Genomic DNA, 23,211 nt, shown 5'->3' on the forward strand with positions numbered 1-23,211 from the left:
GGTAATGGCTTGTAACCCGGCACTGGCCATAGCTACGCTCTTCCTTTGCCTCAGGAAGAGTCCCGGAGAGGGACTGCAATGGCATTTGCGTTTCATACTCACCTTTAGGCCTCAAGCCTAGACCCAGTGGATGTGTCGCTCTCTTTGGGGACTGGTTAGTGAGTGTTAGTGAAACCTATTGGGGCCATCCAACTCTCTCAAAGAAGGGATCCCCTTAACTTACCACCTGAGGAAGGCTGTGAGGAAAAGAACATGTGAACAGGGAAGCCATTAGTCTAGGAAAGGTGTAAAACTGCAAAAGGCTTCAACCCACCTGCCATTAATAAGAAAAGACTAGGGAAGGCTCCTCAGAACTAATGCTCCACGGAGCGTTTGGCTCCTCTTCTAGGAAGGGAAAGCTCCACAACATGATGGTTAAAAGTGATGCAGCCTCCCAGGATAGAAAAAATGCGACTACCTTGAGAGCTGAAATTGGGACGTCCTTAGGGAAGCATCATCTTTATGGAGGAAAGGGTTACAGAAGTGATGTTGCCACACTGCTTGCTGCTCACAGGTACAAGTGTAAAATTTCAATTAGTACAGGATTAATACCAGTAATGAAAAGACGAAACTGCGAGCAGGGTAACCGACTGCCTTCACAAACACAGCTACTCTTGCTTCTCAAAATAGTCCTTTTGCTTTCTTGAGGTTTTGTTGCTTCCATCGAGGCAAGACACAGAAGGCATCTGGAGTCATCCCCAGGGCTTTGGTGAAATCCTCAACAGACAGATGCTCCTAGAAGGAACCAGAGGACAAAGATCACATTCTTCCCCGAGGTTTATTTGATGAGTCATACAGGTGTGGTAGAGAAATCAAATGACCAAAAACAGGCAATGTGGGGAGAGCCGGCAAAGGGGCGGGGAGGAGGCACGTGGCATGAGGTTCAAGAGACTGATCTGATCCCTGAACGGGGAACCTAATGAAAAGGACAGTAACAAATTGAAGTAGATTGAGCTCCTTTTGACCAGGGTCAAGTTGACATTAGTCCTGAAATAACAATTCGGACATTTACTTGATTAAGGAGTTGCTTCTCTTTCCAGGTCTTAGTTTTCCTCTCTATAAAATGGGAGAGATTCCTTAAAGATCAATTTTTGCTTTGTAATGCTTTTATGGGGGTGAAAATGATACACGTGAAAGGGCACTGGAGACACGATCTCTTGTTCATCTGTCTACTTAAACGGTGACCCTACAGCTAGGAATTACCTGTCTAGGCCTTGGATATATATCTTCAGCCATAAGCTGAGGGGAATGCCTGAAATGACCTTGGCTCCCAGCTAACAGGATATTACAGTGATACTATTAAAGGCAAGCTAAATGCCCTCTAGGTAAATTCAAATAAGAACCCCAAATGAAAGCTGCTTAAACCAGCATCCCTCCGCCTTCGAATCTGCTCCCCAGGCACCAGGAGAGGACAGGGTGGAATGAAAGCAGTGGGTTTCTTTTCACCCTTGGTCTGCTCTGCTCTGGGGGTTCCCCTGAAGAACGCTTTACTGACTTCTGCGGAGAGCCCCGAACTGAACCGCTGCTTGGTAAACACCTGCAGGTGGAGTTCAAGCTCAGGTGAGGCGGATGCCCCGGGTCTCTAACCTGTCATTAGCTTTGCCTCCAGCCCCTGGGCATTCTCTCTTCAAGGCTCTTGAGAGCCCTCCCCACTCCCCCAGGCATGGCAGTGGAGCATCTTGTTTTGGAAGAAGAGACATATGAGTGGTTTAGGCATCAGTGGATACGGAAGAGCTGCCAGCCCCAAGTCTGGAGCAATCCCCTCCCCTGCCAGGTCCCTCACTACTGTGGCTGCACAGTCCTGGGTCTGCAGGTGGCTTCAGGTTCCCTCTCTGGCCCAGCCAGGCTGGCTCCGCAGCTCGGTCAAGACTTTCGGACTTTGACCCCGGGGCTAGATAGCAGGGACTGCCCATCCCAGTGGACTTGTATCTTTCCACAGGTCCTGTTCTCAAACCCTGTGGTCCTACCAGCTGATTGCCAGCCTCACCCATGCCCACATCCGCCTCTCTGTGGCTTATTCATTGGCGCGCAAACACAGATTACCCTCTTGACACTGCCCGCAGGCAGACCCACCACCCCACTCTTCTCTGACACTGGCTTCCCTCTTGAGTGTGGAGCAGCCTGACAGGTCTGAAGACCTCTCCCACCCTCACCACTTGCCACTGAACCCATACTTCTCCCACAAGAATGTATGCTACTCCCACAATAAAAAATCTAACCACAGACAACTGGTTTTGTAAAAAGGACCTAAGAATTCCTAGACTACGGTACTTCTGCCATGATGGCGTTGTGTCGGTTCTGTTCCATTCAAACCCAGCAATCCATTTAGCCTCCTGTCAGTCAGGCCGACGCTGCGGCTACCACATAGGTCTGCTCTGCTGCCTGGACGTCTCCCAGACGCCACGCGGCTCGCCCTGAACTCATCATCACCCAATCTAAGCTCAGTCCAATCTGGGTTTTTTTATCTCAACACAATTTCCCCCTCTCTCATCCAGTACTTACCAAGTGTCATTGATGTCACCTCCTAATATTTCTCTAGACCATCTCCTCTCCATCTTCTCCAACCCCACATATTCTAAGCTCCCGTCTACCTCTCAGCCTGACTTACAGCTGCTGCATTTGCCACCTTCCAATCCATGCTTCACCACCAGCTTTAGTGCTTTTTTAAAAGTGTAAACTCGACCGCCACCCTTTTGCTTCAACCATGATGGCTCCCTTGCACTGCTAGGATAGACACACCACCCCTAATGTGGCATAGAAGACACTGCTCAGTGCGGCCCCTGGCCCCCCCCCCACCGCCACCCGGACCCCTGTCCCTCCCCAGCTTGTGTACTGCCACCGCGCTGGCATTTTGCCCCACCCTGTGCTTATTCCCTGCCTCTGGGCATCTTGTATGCTGTTCCCTTCTCCAAGAATAACCCGCTCTGCCTGAATAATTCTGTTCACCTTTCAGAATGAAATCTTCTCTGACTAAATCAGGTTCCCTTTTGTAATACTCTTCATGGCACCTATACTTCAGCTTTGGGGCACTTATCTTCACTGAAATTAAATAATATGTAATCTGGCTCCTTTGATCTTTCTGCACTGAGATGTCACTTCCCATGAAGGCAGAGACTGGGTCTGCTTTGTTCACCAGCTCATCTGCAGGGCACAATCTGGGGGTCAGTCAGTGTTGCCCAACAAACGGACACGCCATAGCTCTTCATCCTCCTGCTCAAGTCTGACTCACCTCCTTCCTGCTGGGGTCCACACCTGGGGGGAGCTCCTCCACTGGCTTGTTCACCAGCTGCTCCAGAGGAAAGATGGGTAGAGGCCCAGAATTGAGGTTGCTGTTAGCATTGAACACATCCGGTGTAGGGCTTGTGATGTCCTAGGGAACAAAAGGAAACCACTGGTACTTCAGCTGGTTTGTGGCTACCTCCCAGGCTGCCTTTCTCGCTGAAGTCCACATGGATCCTACGGCACCTCCTTCAGGACGTCTTCCATGAGCCCTCACGCCCCATACACACACTCATAAGAACACAACAGATCGGATTGGACCCACAAGCTAAAGCTTGATGGTCTGTATGCAACCAAAGCCAGTGGATGAGAGATGACTATTTTGTTCTATGACTTATGAACTTCTCGATGGCTTCCTCCATATGTTCAAGGTCTATCTTGGACATTTATGATCTTTCTCTTATCTGTTGTGAAATTGTCACATGTAAAGTCACTTAGCCTTGACCTATCTATCCTTTCCTGCCTGTTCCATCAGTCCACCAAGAAGGGTTTACGAGTGCTGTCAGTTTGTGGGCGGGGCCAAGGAGCCATATGTGTTATCTGCTGATTACCTCGGTGTGCTGGGGAAATCGCTCTCGTGTTCTGGACACCTTTCTGCCAAGTCTACTTGGCTTGTTTCCCGTGCAAGCCGGTGCACTTCTTAAAGGAAAGGTTTTGCTTTCATATTTCCCTACCCCAGGCCTACAGTCTACATACACGTCTATAACTAGCTGAAAGATCAAAGGAATTGCAGTTATTCTACCTGTAGATGGGAGCCCAAGGGTGATAATGTCTCCCTTCTAGTAGAGAAATTATTTCTCAAAGGGCAGGCTGTGGACTAACGGCATCAAATTCCCTGCAGTTTAATAAGCTTCCCTCACCTCCCCCCCAGCTCCCCATCATCCAGACTCGTAGGCATGATAAAAGTTGGGAACCGTTTCACTAGGGAATGGAGAAGACAAACCAACTAGAAGCACTGAAGTGAAGCAGCAAGAAGACTTCCGTGAGAAGCGGGAGGAAATGGAGGGAAGGAAAGCCCAGGACACGAGCGTCTTTGGGACATCCCAGCTCCCACAGCTGATTACGGTCAGCGGGCCACCTGCCCCGTACCCCGTACTCACAGAAATGATGTGACCCCAGTCCCCAGAGTTTCCAAGCTCGGCTTTCATGTCCTCGTAGGATTTGGCATTCTGTACATAAAGCAAGCAACAAATGAGACCTGGGTCACAGCAGAGGAGACAAAAGACCATTTTCCTTCAAGGGTTGAAAGGAGGCTGGCCTAGGGCCCAGGGGTGAGAAGGGGAAGAGAGAGTTGGCGGAGGCTGGAGGAGGTCGGGTGGTGACGATGGGCACTGAAGGGGCTGGCTGGTCAGGCAGGGCTGAGTGGGGGTTATTTGTCCCAGCTCAGCCCGACATGGGGACAGAGAGGAGTATGACCTTCTACGCTCAGAGGCCCATGGAAGCCACTGCTTGCAAACTTGAGAACCCTGCCTACATTGCATAGGTGCTAGGGGATCCTGGGGGACCTGGGGAACTGGGGGGCTCCTCTCACAGCCTGGAAGGAACCGTACCACAGAGGAGTGAAAAGAGTCAAAGGGGCCGTGGCTCCATGGGGAGCCCCATCGCCATATCCCCAGGGCCTGGCACTAAGCATGCACATCATGAGCTTCAGTTATACGGAAGGAAGGAAGGAAAGAAGGAAGGAAAGGAGGGAGGGAGCAAGGGAGAGAGGAAGGGAGGAAGGAAGGGAGGAAGGGAGGAAAGAGAGAGGGAGGGAGGGAGGGAGAGAAGGAGAGAGGAAGGAAGGAAGGACCACATGTGTGATCCATTTTGCTTAGAATTTAAAGCCAGGAAGGCATCTGTCTGTCCTTTAGACTTGACATGTTTCATCTGGCACGAGGGTTCCCTAGTACTGACCCGTAGAAGTTTCTGTGATAATGAAAATATTCCCTTTCTGTGCTGTCCAGTATGACAGCCACTAGCCACATGAGCCTATCAGGCACTTCAAATGTGGCTAAAGAGAAATTGAGGCTTCAGTTTTGTTCGATTTTAATTAATTTAAGTTGTAGTCAGTACAGCTCCAACAGCTGGGAGCTAAATCTAGTGCACAGGTCAGGTGCTGTAACAAGCCTGGGTTTCGATAGACTTCTATCTCCTGAGCAGGGGCTCAGTGGTCTTACTGCAGCCTGACTTTTTATTCTAAGGCCCCTCTAAGCCTTTTACAAATATATCACATGTCGTCTGTCACCATGGAACAGACAAGCCTGGGAGTCTGCCCTGCCTTGGAGGTGTGCCATGAGGAAGCCAGCCAGAGAACGGTATGCTGGGCTGTAAGGCCCAGGGCAAGCTGGGGCCACTCACACTCCACTTAAAGGGATCCCACGCCAGGAACCAGCCCGTGAAGGTGGCAGGCTCGTGTCCTTGCTTCACCACAATGATGGGCGTCTCAGGGTCCCGGCCACTGGGGTGGGTCTTGAGGTATTCCTGCACAGTGATGGCTGCAGCTTTCTTCTCGTCCTCATTGGCATGCTTCCCAATCCAAAAGAAGACCTATGGAAAACCCGGAGCTCCATCAGTCCTTCCTGCCCTCCTGGCCCCACAGGGCTCTGCCTGGTTCACCCAGGCTTAGATGCCCAACAGTGCATTGGACGTTGGCTTTGACTTTGACACCTGGCTTTGACTTTGCATCTGGGAAACGAGGAGGTTGGACAGGTGCTTTCTACTTAGTCATTCTGCAAATGCATGCCTCCCAACCTCTCCGGAGCCAACGCCCCTCCAAAACAAGGCTCTGCTACGTGAAATAAATTGGACTTTGGGAGAAGATACAGCCCCCACAGCAGCCCCTCCAGGAACATCCCACCCTACCTGCCTTCTTCTTTCTGACACTCAGGAAAACATATATGGGAGCCAAGAACATGTCAACCCTTTCCTGCCCCTAACGCCGCTATCTTTCTGCTGGGCCTGGTCCCACCTGGTCCCAGACGTCGAGCAGGAACACGTCGTCCTCCTCCAAATCCTCCTGAGTAAAGTCAGGGATCTCTGTGGCCCGGAAGCACCCGGTCTGGTTGGAACATTCAAAGAGCCGGGCAGTGACGACCGAGTTTTCTTCCTGTAGTCTGCAGGATGGAGGGAAGATTGTGTCGGCAGGAAGAAGGTGTGGGGGAAGGAAAATCAAGGCCACAGAACTCGGAGGGACTCTAACATGGAAAGCCCACCTCCGAAGAAAATGCTCTTTTTCTGATCACATGCAACGTCCCCCATCCTGCCAAGAGTCCAAGAGTGCTCCACGGGAGAAATTCCTACTGCTTTTCTAGAACATGCATTCTAGTGGCTCTTCTCTCGTCCTGTCAGGAAGTTCTATGTGATACCGCCCCTCTGTTACTCCTGATGCTACTGCAGTACATGCCCTTTTCCTTTTGAATTGGGGGTCATGGACCTTCTTCAGAAAAACCCTTTGAAAGAGGGTTTACGCTGGTCCTCCTCGGCCTCCGGGTCCTGTGTCAGCCTGAAGGGCAAGGGCTGGGTGGGCTCTGACATCTTCTTCCCAAGGGTAAACCTATAGCCCTGCCCCTCTCTTCGAGCGGTCTGCTATGGCTGTGAACTCCCTTAGCCAGGGAAATACCCCATCAGGCCCCGGGACAGACCATGGTGAACAGCACGGACACAGCCCCTGTGCCCAGGAGGGTCTGAGGACATGTACTGTCCTTGCTCATCCTGTGGCTTTGGGGGCCTGGCACACAGGCCCCTCATCCATGCCTGCTGCAGGCTCTGGGCCATGGGGATAGAGGTCTGGGAAGCTCTGTAGCATCAGAATGTGAGCTGGAGGCAGAGGGACCTCACACTTACCTCTTGGTGCTGGCATAGGGGGCCTTCCCGCCCAGCGCCATCCAGAAGTTGGCTGGCTCCTGCCCTTCCACCACCACTTGCTTCTCCGTCCGGGAGATGGAGTCGGCAACCATCTTAGCCATCTCACGCTCGTCCCCGCTACAGCCCTGGGTAAAGGAGGGTGGGGAGAGTGTGCTGGGGGAAACCATCTCTAATACCAGGCGGACCCCCAACCTTCTGAGCTCCCGGGGCTGCAAAGGCTCTCCTGGATCAGGACCCCAGACCCATGGCCGATGCAGAGACAGGTGTCCCATCCTATCTTCTGTCCCTGCACTCCAAAGCATGGCAGAGGAGACAAGAGATTCTGCACACTCCTTACAAGGCAGGAGAAGGATTACAAGAGGCTCATTACAGAGATTGATGGAGAGGTAGTGATCGGCACCGGGATAGGGAGAGAGGTCCTAAGACGTAAAGGCAGACCAATAGCGGGACAGGCAGGGGTGGCCGAGATAAGCAGAATGAGAGACTGACCGGACACAGAGGCAGGGAATCTGAGGATGGCCAGACCCAGAGTTGCGGAGGAGGAGGCGGGGCTAGAGGCTGTGGGGGAGCGAGTACACACGGCCTATTTGGCCAGAGGCTCCCGTCCTGACCCAGGTCTGCTCTGCGGCTGGGGGACCGGCACACACCTTCCCATACCACAGGTAGCAGCAGGACGGGGTCTTGAGGATGAAGACGTCGTTGGAGTTGAGGGAGGCGGCCCGGGCTGAGACCTCGAAAGCCTTGGTGTTGTTGCTGCTGGTTCCCCGGACCTGGAACAGCCTAGTGGAGGGCACAGGCTCCGAGCTGTTAGCCCGGGAGGTGCCTCCCTGCAGAGTGGGGAAGAAGCAGCAGTAACTTAGAAGAGATGGGGCGATTAGAGGGGCACCGAACCAGAGAGGAAGAGAGGCTGGAAAAGGGTCTGCCTGCCCCTCTGGGTCTGCTGATTCAGCATCACCAGATTCATCTTTCCAAAACACTGCTCTGGTCATGTCACTCCCCTGCTCAGAAACCTTCCGCGGTTCCCCACAGCTGAGAGATTAGAACCGAGCTCTTCAATGGGGCCTTTGAAGACCCCACACGATGAAAGTGCAAAATGCCTTTCCAGACTCTGCTCTCTCCAAACCCTCCAGTTTACCTCTCAGGCTTCTCACTGCTCCCCATGGCTCCCTTCCTCTGGGCCTTTGCCCTTGCTGCAGCCCCTGCGTTGCATGCCCCCATTATACCTATGCTGAGCTCTTCACCTGACTCCAATGACCTTCTCCAAGCCCCCTTTCTACTATGACCTCTATGCTTTTGCCCAGATTACTGTATTCACACTCCCCTTTGAACTCGATCTATAGTACTTGACCACATGGTGCCTTGGGCTGTGAGCTCACTGCTCTCCCAGCAAGATGGCTAACAGTATTAGCATGGCATTCTCCTCCCCCCTTGGCACTTTGCCAGAAGGCTGTGTGCTTAGTAGGTGCTCAATAAACAGACAGTGCATAAATGAATTCAGGAGATGTCTATGTCATTATGTTGGAAAGCACCAAAGCAGTTTGAACGAATCCATCGTGTACGCCAATCTAGCCAAAATAATTTCCTTTTTCACGTAAAGGATCTGAGTTGGGGTGTAGAGAGAGAAAGAAATAGTGCTTGCACATGCTAAGTGCTCACTACATGGACTTTTTAAAAGTATTGAATGGTTGTGTCTATTTTCAGTTCCATGTGGTGATGGAGCCTCAGTCCTCTCTTACGGAGAATGGGCTTCCCCTAAAGCCCCGCCTCCACCCCAGCCCCCTCCCCCATCTCCTGGATGCCCACCCCGCCTCAGTTGCAGGCACTGCCAGGCACCTCAGTCCAGCAGCCACACCTGGTAGACCACCATGCGTCCTTTGAAGATGGACATGAGATGAGGTGGCTCCTTGCCCATCGGGACCCGGATCTGGACCGGCTCATTGTTGTACTGCTGGTCCAGGATGACAGCCTGATAGGCCGAGGCTGTGATTTCATCTGGGCTGGCCTGGCTTCCCTGGGGTGAGCAGGATAGAAGGGGTGGGATGGGGTCAGCCCCGATTCTGGCCCTGTCCCCAGCTTCAGCAACAACTCCATCCTCAATTCTGATCTGGCCCCAAACCCAACTGTCTTCCCTACCAACCCCACCCCGTACACAGCCAGAAACCCAGCCCGACCCAGACTGTAGTTCTGATCCCAGCCCCACAATCCTTTCCCAGCTCCAGCCCAGCCCTGACCCATCTGCGACCCCAGCCTTGACCCCAAATCTCCTCTCCTCCTTCCTGCACCTTTCTCAGGGTTCACCTTTTCACCATGGCTACCACATCACTCACCCCCAGCACCTAAGCATCTCCCTGCTCCCTAACATCTGGACACAGAAACGCAGTCAGAGCAGGCGAAGGGAAAGGAGAGAAGGCCATGAAAATGGGAAGGCAGACTCAGAAAACCAAAAGGGAAAAGGGTTGTGGATGGGGGTACTCAGTGTCATTGGGATTTCACAGCCAAAGCAGTCCCAGAATGAAAAAGGGGTGCACCCCCCATCTCCACAGGTATTCAGCTCAAGGGGGATGGCCCATTGGCAAGGGTACAGGCAAATAGGAGCTGAGCTGCCTGTGCTCTGGACAGGATGGGAGGGGCCTTACCTGCCAAATGTAAAGCAGGTAGTGCGGCTTCTCTCCGATGAGGTAGGTATAGAGCAGCAGGTAGCAGTCGCCCCCGAAGAAGTGGCCCAGCCACTTGGAATCCACAGGCACCAGCTCTAGGTTCTCAATGCGCCACACCTGGGGTGGGTCCCAGGCTAGCGTGAGGTCCAGGACAGGCTCCACCAACCCCTCCCACTCGGCCCAGGCCTCCCTCCCCTCACCATACCTGCACCTCCCCACTCCCGTCGTCTACCATCTTCTGCTGGGCAGCCATCTGAGGCTGGACATGCATGGATGCAGCGTCAAACTTCACCTGCTCCACCTTGGCTGGAGTGAGGGGAAATCATGACACCAACGGTCACCAGCTGAGGTCCCCCAGGTCCTCACAACAGCCCTCAGTGGTAGCTATAATTCTTAGACCCATTTTACAGATGACGAAACCGAGGTCAGAGAGATTCAGTAGCTTACCCCACCAAGGTCACACATGACATAGTTATAATACATATCTACCTGCCCCCAAGAATCATGCTTCACCAGGGCTCCCAAGGGATCCAGGAGAGGGACAACCCTTTTATCCTCCCCTAGGTGCCTGGCACTGAGCTTGCCCTCAGCTAATATTGTCTGGGGAGAGACTGAGCTGTCTAGAGAAACCCCACCCCTTTCCAAAATAAAGGCATGTCATTCTCAGCTCCCATATGTGGCGACTCTTGAGTTGCTCTATGTCCCCTCACATCCCCACCCCACCTGGGGAGCACAGACCAGGGTAAAAGTGCACATGGAAAAGGTGTGGCTGGGAAGGAGGACCACAGGCAGGGCTGGGTGCTCTCCTGGCCCCACTCCTGGCTCCCAGCCCACGCTGCCTCGTCCGGCCCTCACCCACAGAGCCCACAGTGTGGGTTTTGCCCAGGCCTGAGGTCCGATTGGGCACTGTCCACTTCTGGAAGAGCTGCTGGAAGACGGCGGACTCAGCCCCATCATTCTGCACCTCTATCTGCGTGCTTGGGGGGTACTGCTTGGCTTTGATAAAGTTCTGGGAAGAAAAGAGGGTGACTGGGGCTGTGTCCCACCCTTAGCCTCCAGCCCCTGTCCCCAGTGCAAGCCAAAGCCTGGCTCTAACCTCAACCAGACCCAACCGTAAACCTACCCCTGGTCCCAAGCACAACCCGCAACCCAGCTCAGTCCCAAAGCTGACCCCCAAACCTAAACTTACTCTTGCCCCAACCCCAAGGCCAAACCAGCGCCCCCACTGCAATTCTAACCCTGATCCTCAGCCCCGATCTCCAATCTTGAACCCACACCCTAATCCAGCACTGACCCCAAGCCACTTAGGGTGACTAACTGCCGCCCAACAGTGACCCCAAACTCTGACTTGGCCCAGCCCCACGCTGACCCCGTCTTCTCTGTGGGAAGGCCAGCCTCCATGTCTCCCTCCCTTCGCTGAACCCAGCTTGAGGTGGGAACCCCTATCCTGAGGAGGCCCCTGGTGCCCTGCTGTTTGGCTCCCTGGCATGCAGAGAACCCACAAGATGGCTGCACCACGGACACTCAGCGCCCCCAGCTGGGTCAAACCCAGAGCACGCCCTGGCCTCCACACCCTGTATGCCCCTGCTTCCCTCTCCCCGAGTCTGTTTCTCCATCCTCTCCTCACAGTCTCCTCCTCCCCGACCCCCATGCCCACCAGTGCCTGGCTCATGGCTCCCTTCCTCTCCTGGGCATTGGCGTTCTTCCCCTTCCACACGTAGATTTTCAGCCCACCCTGGTCCAGAATGTAACAGTCCTAGAGGTGGGAGAGAAAGACTCAGAGGGAGAGCCTGATGGCCTGGCGGTGCTGGGCTGGGGGAGCTGCTGGCACAGAAAGTCTTCCTCCTACCCCTTTCCAGCCTGCTGGCGCAGCTCCTGCTTGGGGGAGCGTGGGCAGGGTGGGGGGAAGGGGGAAAGGGGGCTGGGAGCCCAGGCCTTCTCACCTCGTGACTGAGCAGGTCTTGTGTGAGTGGCCGCATGGCGACTTCCCTGACCACCAGCTTTCCCTCTGAGTCAGACACGCTGCAGGACAAAGGGATGGCATAAACCAGGAGGGGGCCATGCCCCAGGAAGCCCCCCAGAACCCAGGAGGGGCCCAGCTGCGCACTCACTGGTACAGTTTGAGGGCGGCCTTGAGTGCCGGTTCCACCACCGTGTCAGGCACGGCTGGCTTCAGCTCCCTCCGCTTGCCCAGCACGTGGTTCATGACCTCCATCAGTTGCGGGGACGCCTTCTCATTTTCCCCTTCGACCACAGCCACGTAGGTGCGCCCACCCCGCTCCTGGTCTCGTATCTCCTTGGCGAGGGTCATGCCCTGCAGGGAGGCCCCAGGTGACCCATGAAGACCAGTGGGGGACAGGGCAGCGTCCACCGCCTCAAACCGCGCCAGGAGACCCCCACCCACCCACAGCAGCCCAGAGGAGTGAAGCACCTCCCTGCTTTTCCCCTTTAAGAGGGTCCAGGCTTTTCAGGTGCGTTTGAACAAACCAGGTGAAAACCCGCTGGGAAAGCAGGTTTCCTCATTGGTGGGAGAGTGTTTCCTGTGGACTTTGTGGGCATTCAGTTTTGACATTGTTTGAAATTTGTGGTTTACTTTGCAGTTTTGGACAAAAGCGGAGCCCTGAAGGTCACAGTACTCAGTCTCTTTGCCCAAAGCACGCTTGCACGCGCACGAGCACACACACACACACACACACTTGCACACACCCTCCTCAGCCCTCCTCAGCCCAATGTTCCACTTACTGGCATTTGGGTCCCAGCCCCCACTTCCGCCCAGGTGATTTCAACCAGTCCCAGGGCTTCTGTAGGCTGTTCAGGCCCATATTTCTGTCTCCAGCCCTGTTCTCTGCTCTCATCTTATTTATCCAGCCCCTTATTTATGATAGCCCCTTTTTAAGATGTCCAAAACTGAACTCTAGATTTTCTCCCCAAATCTGTTGCTTCCTCATCTTTCCCCTCTCAGGAAATGGGACCCCATTCATCCCCACGGTTGCTCAAGCACACTGCTCTGAGAACCGCTTCACCCCTCTCTCTTCATCCGCCATGCAACGTACAAGTCCAGTGGATTCCACCTTCCTAGTCCTCACCTGATGGGCAGAAGGCTCCCTGCATTCTCTTAGCCCTTGTAGGCCTTTGCGTCACTCAGGAGTCAGAGTGACTTTCAACAGCCTCCCGGGCACTGAGAACAAATCCCACCCGTCTTACACAACCTTCTGACCACGAAACATGCCCCTGTAAGAGCTGCCCGCTCTTCTCCAAGCTCCCCCAAATCCCTGTCTCATGCTCTGGCTGCACTGGAAGCCCCCACCCCACCCCAGCCATTTCTCTCCTGCCTTAGGGCCTTCTCCTCCCACCCGCACCTCCTCCCAGAAGCCCTCCCAGAACCCACAGAACTGCACTCCCCACCCCTCACTTCTCGGTTATTCCTGTCATGTTTGTCTCCCCCACTGGACAGCCAGCTGGTGGCCAGAGCCAGAGCAGGGATCTACCCACTTCATTCACCCCTGGATCCCCAACACTTGGCAGAGGGTGTGCCACACAGCAGGGACTCATTAAATCCCAGTGGATTAGCCACAAGTACACACAAGCCAACTCCAACGTGCGAACATCTCCCCATACACGGCAGCTCAGATCCACCTTCAAACACCAGCCCCAGGCAGCCAGGGGAGAGAGGCCTGGGGAAACAGCCACTAGCTGGGGGAGGCAGAAGTCTGGAAAGTTTGACTCTGGGGGAGGCCAGGTGCTGGTGTGCTGGAGCAGGTGGGCACAGGGTGGGACTTGTGGGGAGGGGTGCTGCATCGGATGGGTTTACCCTGAGTCTCTCCATGCGGTTACTCTCCGGCCCGTTCCACTGGATGATAAGCTTCCCGAGGTCCAGGAGGAAAACATCCCCACGGTTGAAACTCCTCCAGGACATTTCCACCTGGAGAGCCATGAGGGAGGAGCAGTCCCCACTCAGACCCATCATCCATCATCTCTTCCCCACCCTCTCCCTTCCCCTCACCCCACTTCGGCCTCTGCTCTCCACCAGGCTGGGAGGGGGCATAGGAGGCCATGCCCTAGGGCCCTGGTCAATGCCCACCTCTCCAGCCACCACGTTCCTCTTGCCCTTCACATGCAGCAGCCGCTGGACATCGCTGGCGTTGGTCTCCACATGTTTCATGCCAGAAGCCACACCCCCTTTCCGAATCCTGAGAAGAAAGGTGAGCTGACCAGAGAGAATGGGCTGGGAGATGTGCTCGGCCCCTGCTCTCCCTGATCCTGCCACTGGGGCCATCTGAGGGTCAGGGCTGGGATAAGAGTGAGGTGCATGTGGCACCTCTGGTGCCAACTCTAAGGAGACGTTCATCCGCAGGATCATTCAAGTGCAAGGTCGGTCTGTTGCCTACGTTTGCATGACCCTGGCAGTGAGGGTCCCCTTAAAGGCTGCACCCTAGTCCCCTCACTCACTTACCCTTAGTCCCTCCCCTCCTGAGAGAGAGGTCTGCAAAGACAGCTGCATGGTAATGTGGTAATGTGGAAAGACAGGACAGGACCCTGAGGGCAGGGGTTGAAGAGAAGGAAAAGAAGGGAGATGCCATGGACTGAACTGTGTCCCTTCCCAAACTCACATGCTGAAGCCCTAACCCCCAGTGTGATGGTATTGGTGGAGAGGCCTTTGGGACGTAACTGATTTAGATGAGGTTATGTTGAGTCCATGGGAGTGAAGCCTTCATCATGGAATTAGTGCCATTATAAAAAGAGACACCAGAAATCTTGCTCACTCTCTCCACCATGTGAAGACACAGTGAGAAGGTGGCTGTCTATAAGCCAGCAAGAGAGCCCTCGCCAGCAAACAAAAAAGCTGGCACCTTGTTCTTGGACTTGCCAACCTCCAAAACTGTGAGAAAATTAATTTCTATTTTGTAAGCCACCCAGTCTGTTTTTTTTTATCTTTTGTATGTTCTGTATTTCGCTATGGCAGCCCAAGCAGACTAAGACAGGAGAGGTGCCAGCTCAAATGTCCAAAGGACTGGGTGCTGCTGTAAGGGAGGCAAGAAGGGGAGCAAAACAAAAGGGAGGGGTGGCAACTGTAGCTAACTCGATAGTTCCTGGCCTATCCTACAGATCAGTAGCAACTTGGCTCCTAACTGTGTGTTTCCATCGGAAAAGTCCAGAAGCTAGAACTTCAGACTTTTCAAGAAAAGCTGGAAATCTGGGCTTTTAGTGTGAAAGGTCTGCTTTAGAGAGAGGAGCAGTCATTTGCCTGTTGGTTAGAGGAGAGACTTGATGTAATCCCTTCTTTCAGCACTAAGCTCTCCAGAGCATTCAGATAGAGGGTGATTTACAAAACTTCACGGCACACAGAGATACAGAATTTCAGAATGGCCTTTGGGAAGCCAAAGACAAAATTTAGAGGGGTGAAGACCAAGGACAGGCCAGCAGTAGAAATGGGGGAGAATGGAAAGATGAACACAAATCACCCTTGTGGTCTCCCTCCACAACCTCAGACTCCCTTCCCAGCTCCAGCTCTGCCCCCCAGCCTCAGGTGACCCTCCCACTCCCCGGTCCCACTCCCCGGCCTGCAGCACGCCCCTCCATACACAAGGCCCTGCTTGAAGTAGCCTCGGAAGGCCTCGCTCTCGTTGCCCTGGACCTCGCGATGCTGGACAGCCCGGCCCTTCAGGAAGTCGTCCATCTGGGTGGTGTAGATAGCAGCTGCCCCTTGCTCATCCTGAGACGAGGCCTGGCCAATCCAGTAGTGGATGTCATAGGACAGTTTGCTACCTGTCTTGTGGATCTAGGGAGAAGAATGTGCAATGTAGCCGAGGCCCTGGGCTCCCACAGCCCTCTCCCACCTCTCTGCTCTGTACGGTCTCCCATGCACATGGGGCCTGGGCCACAGATGAGCCCAGAGTTGTGGTCTCAGCTCTGCCACAGACCTTCTGCGACAGGGGCAAGTGGCTTCCCCTCGGAGACTTGCTCTTCTCCCTTGGCAATAACTTGGCTGGACTATGGCAGCATTTCCCCAAGTGATGCGCATGGACCATCAGAAGTCCATGTGGTGATTAAAAGGTATACAGACAGATGTGTATATGCAGTGATTATATAAATATTTTGTAGCTACTGTCTGTCCCGGATACAGGACACGGTTTCTATTTATGGTAATGACATACAGCCATATTTTAAAATAAAAGTATTTAAACTTAAAAAGTGACTTATATAAGGAAAAATACAAATGTATTAGTTGTACAGGTGATACCAGGATGTCATCAAAACCAAGAAGGTGTTATGAAGATGATTGTGGATTTGGGAAATGTGGGCTTGAGGTAGGGTAACATCCCACCAGCTCAGAAGGTCCCCCATCACTGTAAATTCACAGGAAGTCGCCTCTGCTGGGAGCTCCGCGGCCGAGGCAGGGAGAGCCTCTTACATCTCTGGCCCAGCAGAACTGTCACTAAGCTGGGCGCCTGGGCATACCCAGTGAGGACTGTCTTGGGGTGAAACCAGGCCAGCTCTGCCCACTGCCCCAGACCCAAGTTTCCTCCCTGACCTCACAGTGGGCTTGGCTCTCTGCCCACCCCCACACCCCACTCACAGCCAAGACTATGTAGCAGTCACCATCAAAGAAGCTGCCAAAGGTGCTGGAAGGAACAGGCACCATCTGCATGGCCTAGAGAGAGAAAGGAGGTCAGACGGGCCGCCCTGGACCACCCAGGACTCTGGGCTTCCTCCCTTAACCACAGGGAGAGTTGGGAGAGGCAGAGAGCCAGGAGGAGCAGGCAATGACTAAGCTGAGAAGCAGAAGGGATGTGCGGAGGGGGGCAGACAGAGGAGCAGGAAGAGGCTGATGCCTGACGAGTGGGGACAGGTCATTTGGAGACAGGCATCAGGGGCGTCCACGCCACCAGGGCAGAACTGGAGGGCAGTTAGAGTCACCCCAGGCCTCTTCCTTCCCTCAGTCCTCTCCCGTCCCCTGTGCCCAGACAGGCTTACCTCAATCCTCCATATCTGTATCCCAGGGCTGGTGATGTTGAGAGAACCTTTGACTTGGGCACTTAGTTTGGTCATGGTGATGAACCTAGTGGGGAAACAGTGTGGCAGCAAGGCCTGAGGAGCGGGGACCACCCTGGGGTTCAGCTGCTGTTCTCAGCCCAGCCTTGAGAGCTCCCAACAGTGTCAGGAGGCCAGGGCTCAGGAATCTGGAGGAGGGGGTTGCCCCCCCCCGCGGGGCCCTGATTGGCCGAGGGCTGAGACCCAGCTCTGACCTTGTCACTCTCTTGCTCAAGCACCTACCCTGACCCCCTATCACCGTCTGAATAAAGCTGTCATTCCTTAGCCTGTCACTCAAGGCCCTTCTTAGTCTAGCCCAACACAACTTTTCTTTTTGAGAAATGTTTACCAAAGCATGGTTGGTTAAAAAAAATCATACAGGGTTTTTTCTTTAAAGGAAAGCAAAGAATAACAAGGGCTGCAAAGTGTATGCACCCAAAAGAATTGAAAAAACAGATGTTCAAACAAACACTTGTACATGAAGTTCATAGCAGCATTATTCAAAGGTAGAAACAACCCAGATGTCTATTAACAGATAAATAGATAACCCAAAGGTTGTATATTCTCACAATGGAGTTTTTTTCAGCCATAAATAGTCCTTATATATGCTACAACATGGGTGAACCTTGAATACATTACGCCTAATGAAAGAAGCCAGATACAAAAGGCCATGTATGACTCCATTTATATGAAAGATTTCAGAGGCTGGGTGGGGGGAGGATGGGAAATGGGTGAATAGTGAATGCTATTGGGTATGGAATTTCCATTTGAGATGATGAAAAAAATTCTGGGACTAGCCAGAGTAGCGATGATTGTGCAATGTCATGAATGTGCTGAATGCCACTGAATTGTACATTTTAAAGTGGTTAAAATGATTTTATGTGTATTTTACTGCAATAAAAATGTATATGCAGCAGTTTCCTATTCCCAGCTACCCCCAAATATCTCTCAATCACCGTTCTGATGTCTCACAAGATGTAGACCCCACAAGGACAGGGTCCAGGTTTGTTTGTCAGTACTGACTCCTCAGCGTCTAGCAGTGCTGGCACTTTGCTGGGTGAGTGAATGGATGGATGGATGGGAGGATGGATGGATGGGAGGATGGATGGGAGGATGGATGGGAGGATGGATGGATGGATGGGAGGATGGATGGGAGGATGGATGGGAGGATGGATGGATGGATGGATGGATGGGAGGATGGATGGGAGGATGGATGGATGGATGGATGGATGGGAGGATGGATGGATGGATGGAGGGATGGATGGGTGGATGGGAGGATGGATGGATGGATGGAGGGATGGATGGATGGGAGGATGGATGGGAGGATGGATGGGAGGATGGATGGGAGGATGGATGGATGGATGGATGGGTGGATGGGAGGATGGATGGGAGGATGGATGGATAAATGACACAGTGAACCTCTCCCATTGTGAACCACCCTCTACTCACTGAGCTGGAAGAAACTTCCCTTCCCCGAGCTTCGTTTATGATATCTTGTATGGCACTTTTGGTTTTGACCTGCAGCTGTGTTTTCCACTCCAGCTGCTCATCAGTATCCCTTGGGGAGCTTTTAATTAATACCAGTGCCCGAGTGTGCAGACCACCTCCCCAGGGATTCTGATTTAATTAGGCCTGGCTGGGGCCCGGGCATGGATACTTTATTTCCTGCTCTTTTGAGAGGGCATGGGTGCTTTTAAAACTCCCCAGTCATTCTGACATGAGCCAGGGTGGAGAACCACTTGTTCCCAGTTGTTCTTGCCCCTGGTTTCCTGCCCCTCCCCACCAGGCTGGAGGCCACCTCATTCCCCACTGAGCCTACCACCCAGCCAGTCACAGAGTCCCCCTCCATGAGTGCTCCTTGCACCAATGCACAATGAATGAAAGGTCACGTGGCCCACATAGACAGCCTGAAATCTCTATCTAATCTCTCTCTGCACCTTGACTCTGAGTCATCTCTTAGACCGCTCAGTCGTCCTCACTGGTTGTCTGAGTCACCTCTTGGAACAATGACCTGGACTTTTGCTGCTCAGAAACTCCCTCTTCTGATTCCTGAGAGGTGACCCTTCCTCGCCCTGGCATTCTAGAGATTGGGGGCAAGGTCTCCCTCCCTCGCATCTGATTAGCGCCCCCTTCAGGCTACCAGGGCCACCTGCCCATCGCCAGCTCTGAGCTTGTAGGAGCCTCTTGGGCCTGGGTCCTGTCTGATGCCCCTGCTAGCCAGTGGCCTCTTCTGTGAGGTCCACACACAGGGACCCCAAGGCTCCCAGGACTCTTGGTTCAGTAGAACCAGTTTGGGTACAAAGAAGGAGAATGTTTGTTTTATTTCAATCACCATCTTTGTCGAATCTCCTTTCCTCCAAGACAGACTCTGATCCTCACAAACTGTATGAACATGGACCCCGTTTTTTCATCTATGAGATGGAGGGGCCAACTAAATGATCTCTAAAATCCCACCAGGGACATGCTCTGATCCGAGGAGTGAACAGCAGGAGGAATAGAGGGTAGACACGTGAAGTGCTTTTTCAGGGCTGCCGGATGGCTCAGTTGGTGAGAGAGCAAGCTCTCAGCAACAAGGTTGCCAGTTCAATTCACACAAGGGATGGCGGGCTGCGCCTCCTACAACTAAGAGTTCAAAACGTGACTTGACTTGGAGCTGAGCTGTGCCCTCCACAGCTAGATTGAAGGACAACAACTTGGAGCTGATGGGCCCTGTTCCCCAATATTTCCCAATTAACAAAAAAAAAAAGAGACACACACAAGAAAGAGTCCCTGTTTTTTAAAAAAGAAGGTGCTTCTTGCCCCTCAGGGCAGATTCAGGGGAGCAGGGACTTGATAAATTGGGCACTCTCCCTCTGTAGAGATTGGGGACGTAGAGATTGGGGACCTCCAGCAGCCTGAACGGGGAGCTGGAGGAGTCTCCTCATGGCCAGGAATGGGCAATGGGATTCTAGGGAGAGTGGTGCTGAGAGTTCCCCCACTCTCACCCCCATGCTGCTTCTCACCCTCCTACCCATATCCTTGCTCCTGCTGTTCCCTTTACTGAAAACCCTCCCCCACCTTTCTTCACTTGGTTAACACTTCTAGACTCAATTTAGAACTTCCCAGAATTCTCAGGCTAGTTCAAGACCCATTGACGGGGGCCCCAAGGCTTCCTAGATCGATGCCTCTCTTGGTCCCCTGATCACATGGGATGAAAGGATCTGTTTATAAGTTTGAGTTCCCCAAGGCCAAGGACCTAGACATGTTTGTCTGTGTAGCCCTTAGCTCCTAGCACATAGTAGATGCTCAACAAATATTCATGATGCTGAAAAACTGAACTGTGGAATGGAAGGAATGGACCCTTTGGGAGCCCCGGAGGTAGTTAGGGCTCCTACCCTACCAGGTCCCATCTTTCCTTTCTTCTCTGCTGCCCTATTGTTCTTGGGGTTTGGGCTCCAGAGAGGCCCAGGTGCTTCCGCAGCTCTTAGTCTGCAGTCATACAGTTCTGAGCTGCACAGGGATGTGGCAGTCCCTGAAACAAAGACACCTTCCTACTTCCCCAGGCCCATGACAGCAGAGGGAGTGGACGCACTCAGTCCCCCGCCTGCAGACTCTGTCCCCACCGACCTGAGGAGGCCTGAGCAGACTTCCTGGGAAAGGGGTGGTCGTATGTCCCAAGACCCTGGTTTGGAATTGGCTCCCACCTCCCCTACCCCCGCCCCCATTTCAGCTGAATGGTGCCACCATGCCTGATGGGGCCGAGAGGATGAGATCTGGTGGAGGGGAGATAGGGCAGACATGCAGGCCAGGGTGCCAGTGTGGACCAGGGCCAAAGGGCCCTGAGCCATCAGTCCCCTGCCTCTGCCTTTGCCCATTCATTCACTGATGTCTGCTGCTCATACTCTAGGATCCAGGAGGCAAGCGCCCTGAGGTCCCCGGAGTATTGGGGGAATGGTGACACAGAGAAAGAAACCATTTCAGAAATGGCTTTTTTACCCAGAAGAAATGGGTCAAAAATGGGGGCAGAGGAGAGGGAGTGAGGTCAAAGTGACCAGTTAGTCCCAGTGTGGCTAGGACTGTCCAGGTTTTAAGTCCAGGAGTCTCATGTCTCCAGATTCTCCTTAGTCCAGGGCAATCTGGGATGGTTGACACCTGCATTGAGGTGGGGGCTAGTGGCAAGTTAGGGGTCTGGAAGAGCAGCTGTCTAGGGTAGAATCTACACGATTCTTTCCTTGGAGGCCCAGGAAGCCACACTGGGCTCTCTGCTCTTCCCAGACTCTGCAGAGTGCCACGCCTCTCCCTTCCACCACTCCAAGGTGTTCCAGGAGGCCCCAAATTGCCAGAGAGAAGCAGGGGACCCCATCCTGTCCTCCTCCACCACCTATGGTCTCCATGTGTCCCCGCAGGGTTACCTTACCTGGCTGGGGGAGGCAGCTGCCACCTGGAGATCTCAGGGAGTTGTGGCAAGCTGGCTGTAGGAGAGCGACCTTTGTCCGCACCACCCCCCCTCTAGGAACTGCCTTCACCATATAAGGGAAGATAGGGCCCCAGAGAGAGAGAGAATGGGTGAGGAGGGGTGGGGAGGCAGGTGCCCGCAGGTCCCTGGGAGCCTGGAGCCCAGCAACAGCCTGACAGCCAGAGCTGATGTGCCCCACCCTTGGCTCCCGTGAGGACTCCCAGGGATGGGGTGCATTTCTGCCCAGGACCCAGGCCCTCACTGCACTAGATAGCACTGGCCAGCGGAGGTAGAGGCCCCTGGATGCTTCCTCCTACCAACCCAGAGGAGGAGGCTCAGTGGTGCTCCCTCCATCCCTGGGGAGAATGGCTCATGGGCGAGGGAGCCCCAGACCCAGGGATGTAGGGCCAGCGGTTCACGCTTGGGGCTCCTCCAGGACAGATGGGCCCCTGGAACCCCTAGCGGTCTCTTCTACTGGGCATGACACTCACTCAGAGGGAGCACAAATGCTCTTCTTGTCCCCCCTCCTTTCAGGGGCACTGACTCCAGCTAGAGTTTTTATGAGCTGCCATAAACAAGTGCCTTTGGACTCTGTCTTCCGCTCTCTCCCAGCAGCCAAAGTTTCTCACCCCTGATCCGAGGGGGGCCCATCTCATTCAGGATGAAAAGCGTGCAACCCTCTCAAATACGGGAGTTGGCTTTGCCCACAAACTCAGAAGCCTGTGGAAATCCTCCTGTCACCTCTGAACTATGGTCATCTGGGGGGGAGATGAAGTGGGCTAGGTGAGGGCAGCCCCTCCTACTGACCACACCTTCCTGAGTTCTGGATGCCAACTAGTATATGTGTGACATATGTGCATGTATGAGTGGGCTCACACACAGTCTGGTAGGAAGAGGAAACACACTGAGGGCGCTATTTTGTTTTTTAAAATGACACCCTTTGTGAATAAAAAGAAGTATATGTGTTCACTCAATTATACAACCAGGCAAAAAGGAAAGAAAAAAATTAGCTATGATTCCACTACAGAGAAAATCTGCAGATAAATCACTGTCACTGTTAGTGATTTATTTTGGAGTTTTTCTTTCAAGTCATTGTCCAGTACAGACGCTGTGTGTGTACTATATGTATATAAAATCAACTTGTTGATCAATCTACACATATATATTTTTTACTCCGACATGTTACATGTTATTTTGCACCTTCATTTTAATTGTCCGTGGCAATCCATTAGATACACAACATAGTTTATCTAACCAATAGTTCATTTTCAGACTTCCAAATTATATCCAATTATTGGATACTACAAATAATACTGTGGTAAATATTATTATTGCTAAATCTTTGCTATTAGATTACAGCCATTATTATTCCTCTAGGCTAAACTCCTAAAAGTGGGAGTGCTGGGTCGAAGATGTGAGTAAGCAAATTGCCTTCCAGAAAAGTCACATCAATTGACAGTCCCACATTCAGGACAGGAGGCTGCCTGCTTCTCCACATTCTTCCCAAGCCTGGGCTCCAGCTTTTAAGAAAATCTCTGTCAAGTTGAATGTCAAAAAGAAAATCATCGTGTGTTAATTTCTGTTTCTTTGATTACCGTGGGATAAACCATTTTAAGACATATTTATTTGCTCTGTCTTTTGTGAAAATTTTAATTAATTTGTTGTTTCTGTGTTTAATGTATTAAGATCGCTAACGTGCCTGTCATCGATAGGATACTCTGCTCCATTTTGTTGCTTGCCTTTTAATTTAGTCTCAGAAATTTTGGGGAGAACTTACGTTTTTAAAAATTGTTTCCAATTTCTTTATTATGATAAATGTCAAACATAGAAAAGTATAAATAGTAGTACAGTAGTATAATAATAAACACCCATGGATTTAAGAATTAACATTTGCCATATATGTATATACACAGAGGGTGCCAA

General features: G+C 52.7%; 1 protein-coding gene across 1 annotated transcript; it reads right to left on the reverse strand.

The window, feature by feature from the left end:
• Positions 1-387: 387 nt before the first annotated feature.
• On the reverse strand, positions 388-21,316 carry VIL1 (villin 1). The gene is made up of 20 exons (XM_033113011.1): positions 21,250-21,316; positions 16,797-16,881; positions 16,399-16,473; positions 15,404-15,600; positions 13,903-14,011; positions 13,633-13,743; positions 11,933-12,135; positions 11,765-11,843; positions 11,479-11,577; positions 10,677-10,830; positions 10,027-10,127; positions 9,801-9,938; positions 9,017-9,175; positions 7,812-7,991; positions 7,144-7,289; positions 6,269-6,413; positions 5,659-5,847; positions 4,419-4,487; positions 3,269-3,409; positions 388-774 (listed from the first exon to the last, which is right to left on the reverse strand). Exons 2-20 carry the CDS (start codon positions 16,869-16,871, stop codon positions 661-663), a joined length of 2,484 nt encoding a protein of 827 aa, XP_032968902.1. The 5' UTR covers positions 16,872-16,881; positions 21,250-21,316; the 3' UTR covers positions 388-660.
• Between the last annotated feature and the right edge of the window lie 1,895 nt (positions 21,317-23,211).

This window comes from Rhinolophus ferrumequinum, chromosome 8 (genome assembly GCF_004115265.2).
Source record: "Rhinolophus ferrumequinum isolate MPI-CBG mRhiFer1 chromosome 8, mRhiFer1_v1.p, whole genome shotgun sequence".
Taxonomy (NCBI): domain Eukaryota; kingdom Metazoa; phylum Chordata; class Mammalia; order Chiroptera; family Rhinolophidae; genus Rhinolophus; species Rhinolophus ferrumequinum.

Coding starts and splice junctions, on each gene's coding strand:
- VIL1 (XM_033113011.1), bottom strand. CDS start 16,871: ATGACCAAACTAAGTGCCCAAGTCAAAGGTTCTCTCAACATCACCAGC. Junction 10,831..11,478: donor GAGCCATGAGCCAGGCACTG/GTGGGCATGGGG, acceptor TTTTCTTCCCAG/AACTTTATCAAAGCCAAGCA. Junction 9,939..10,026: donor ACGGGAGTGGGGAGGTGCAG/GTATGGTGAGGG, acceptor GACCCACCCCAG/GTGTGGCGCATTGAGAACCT.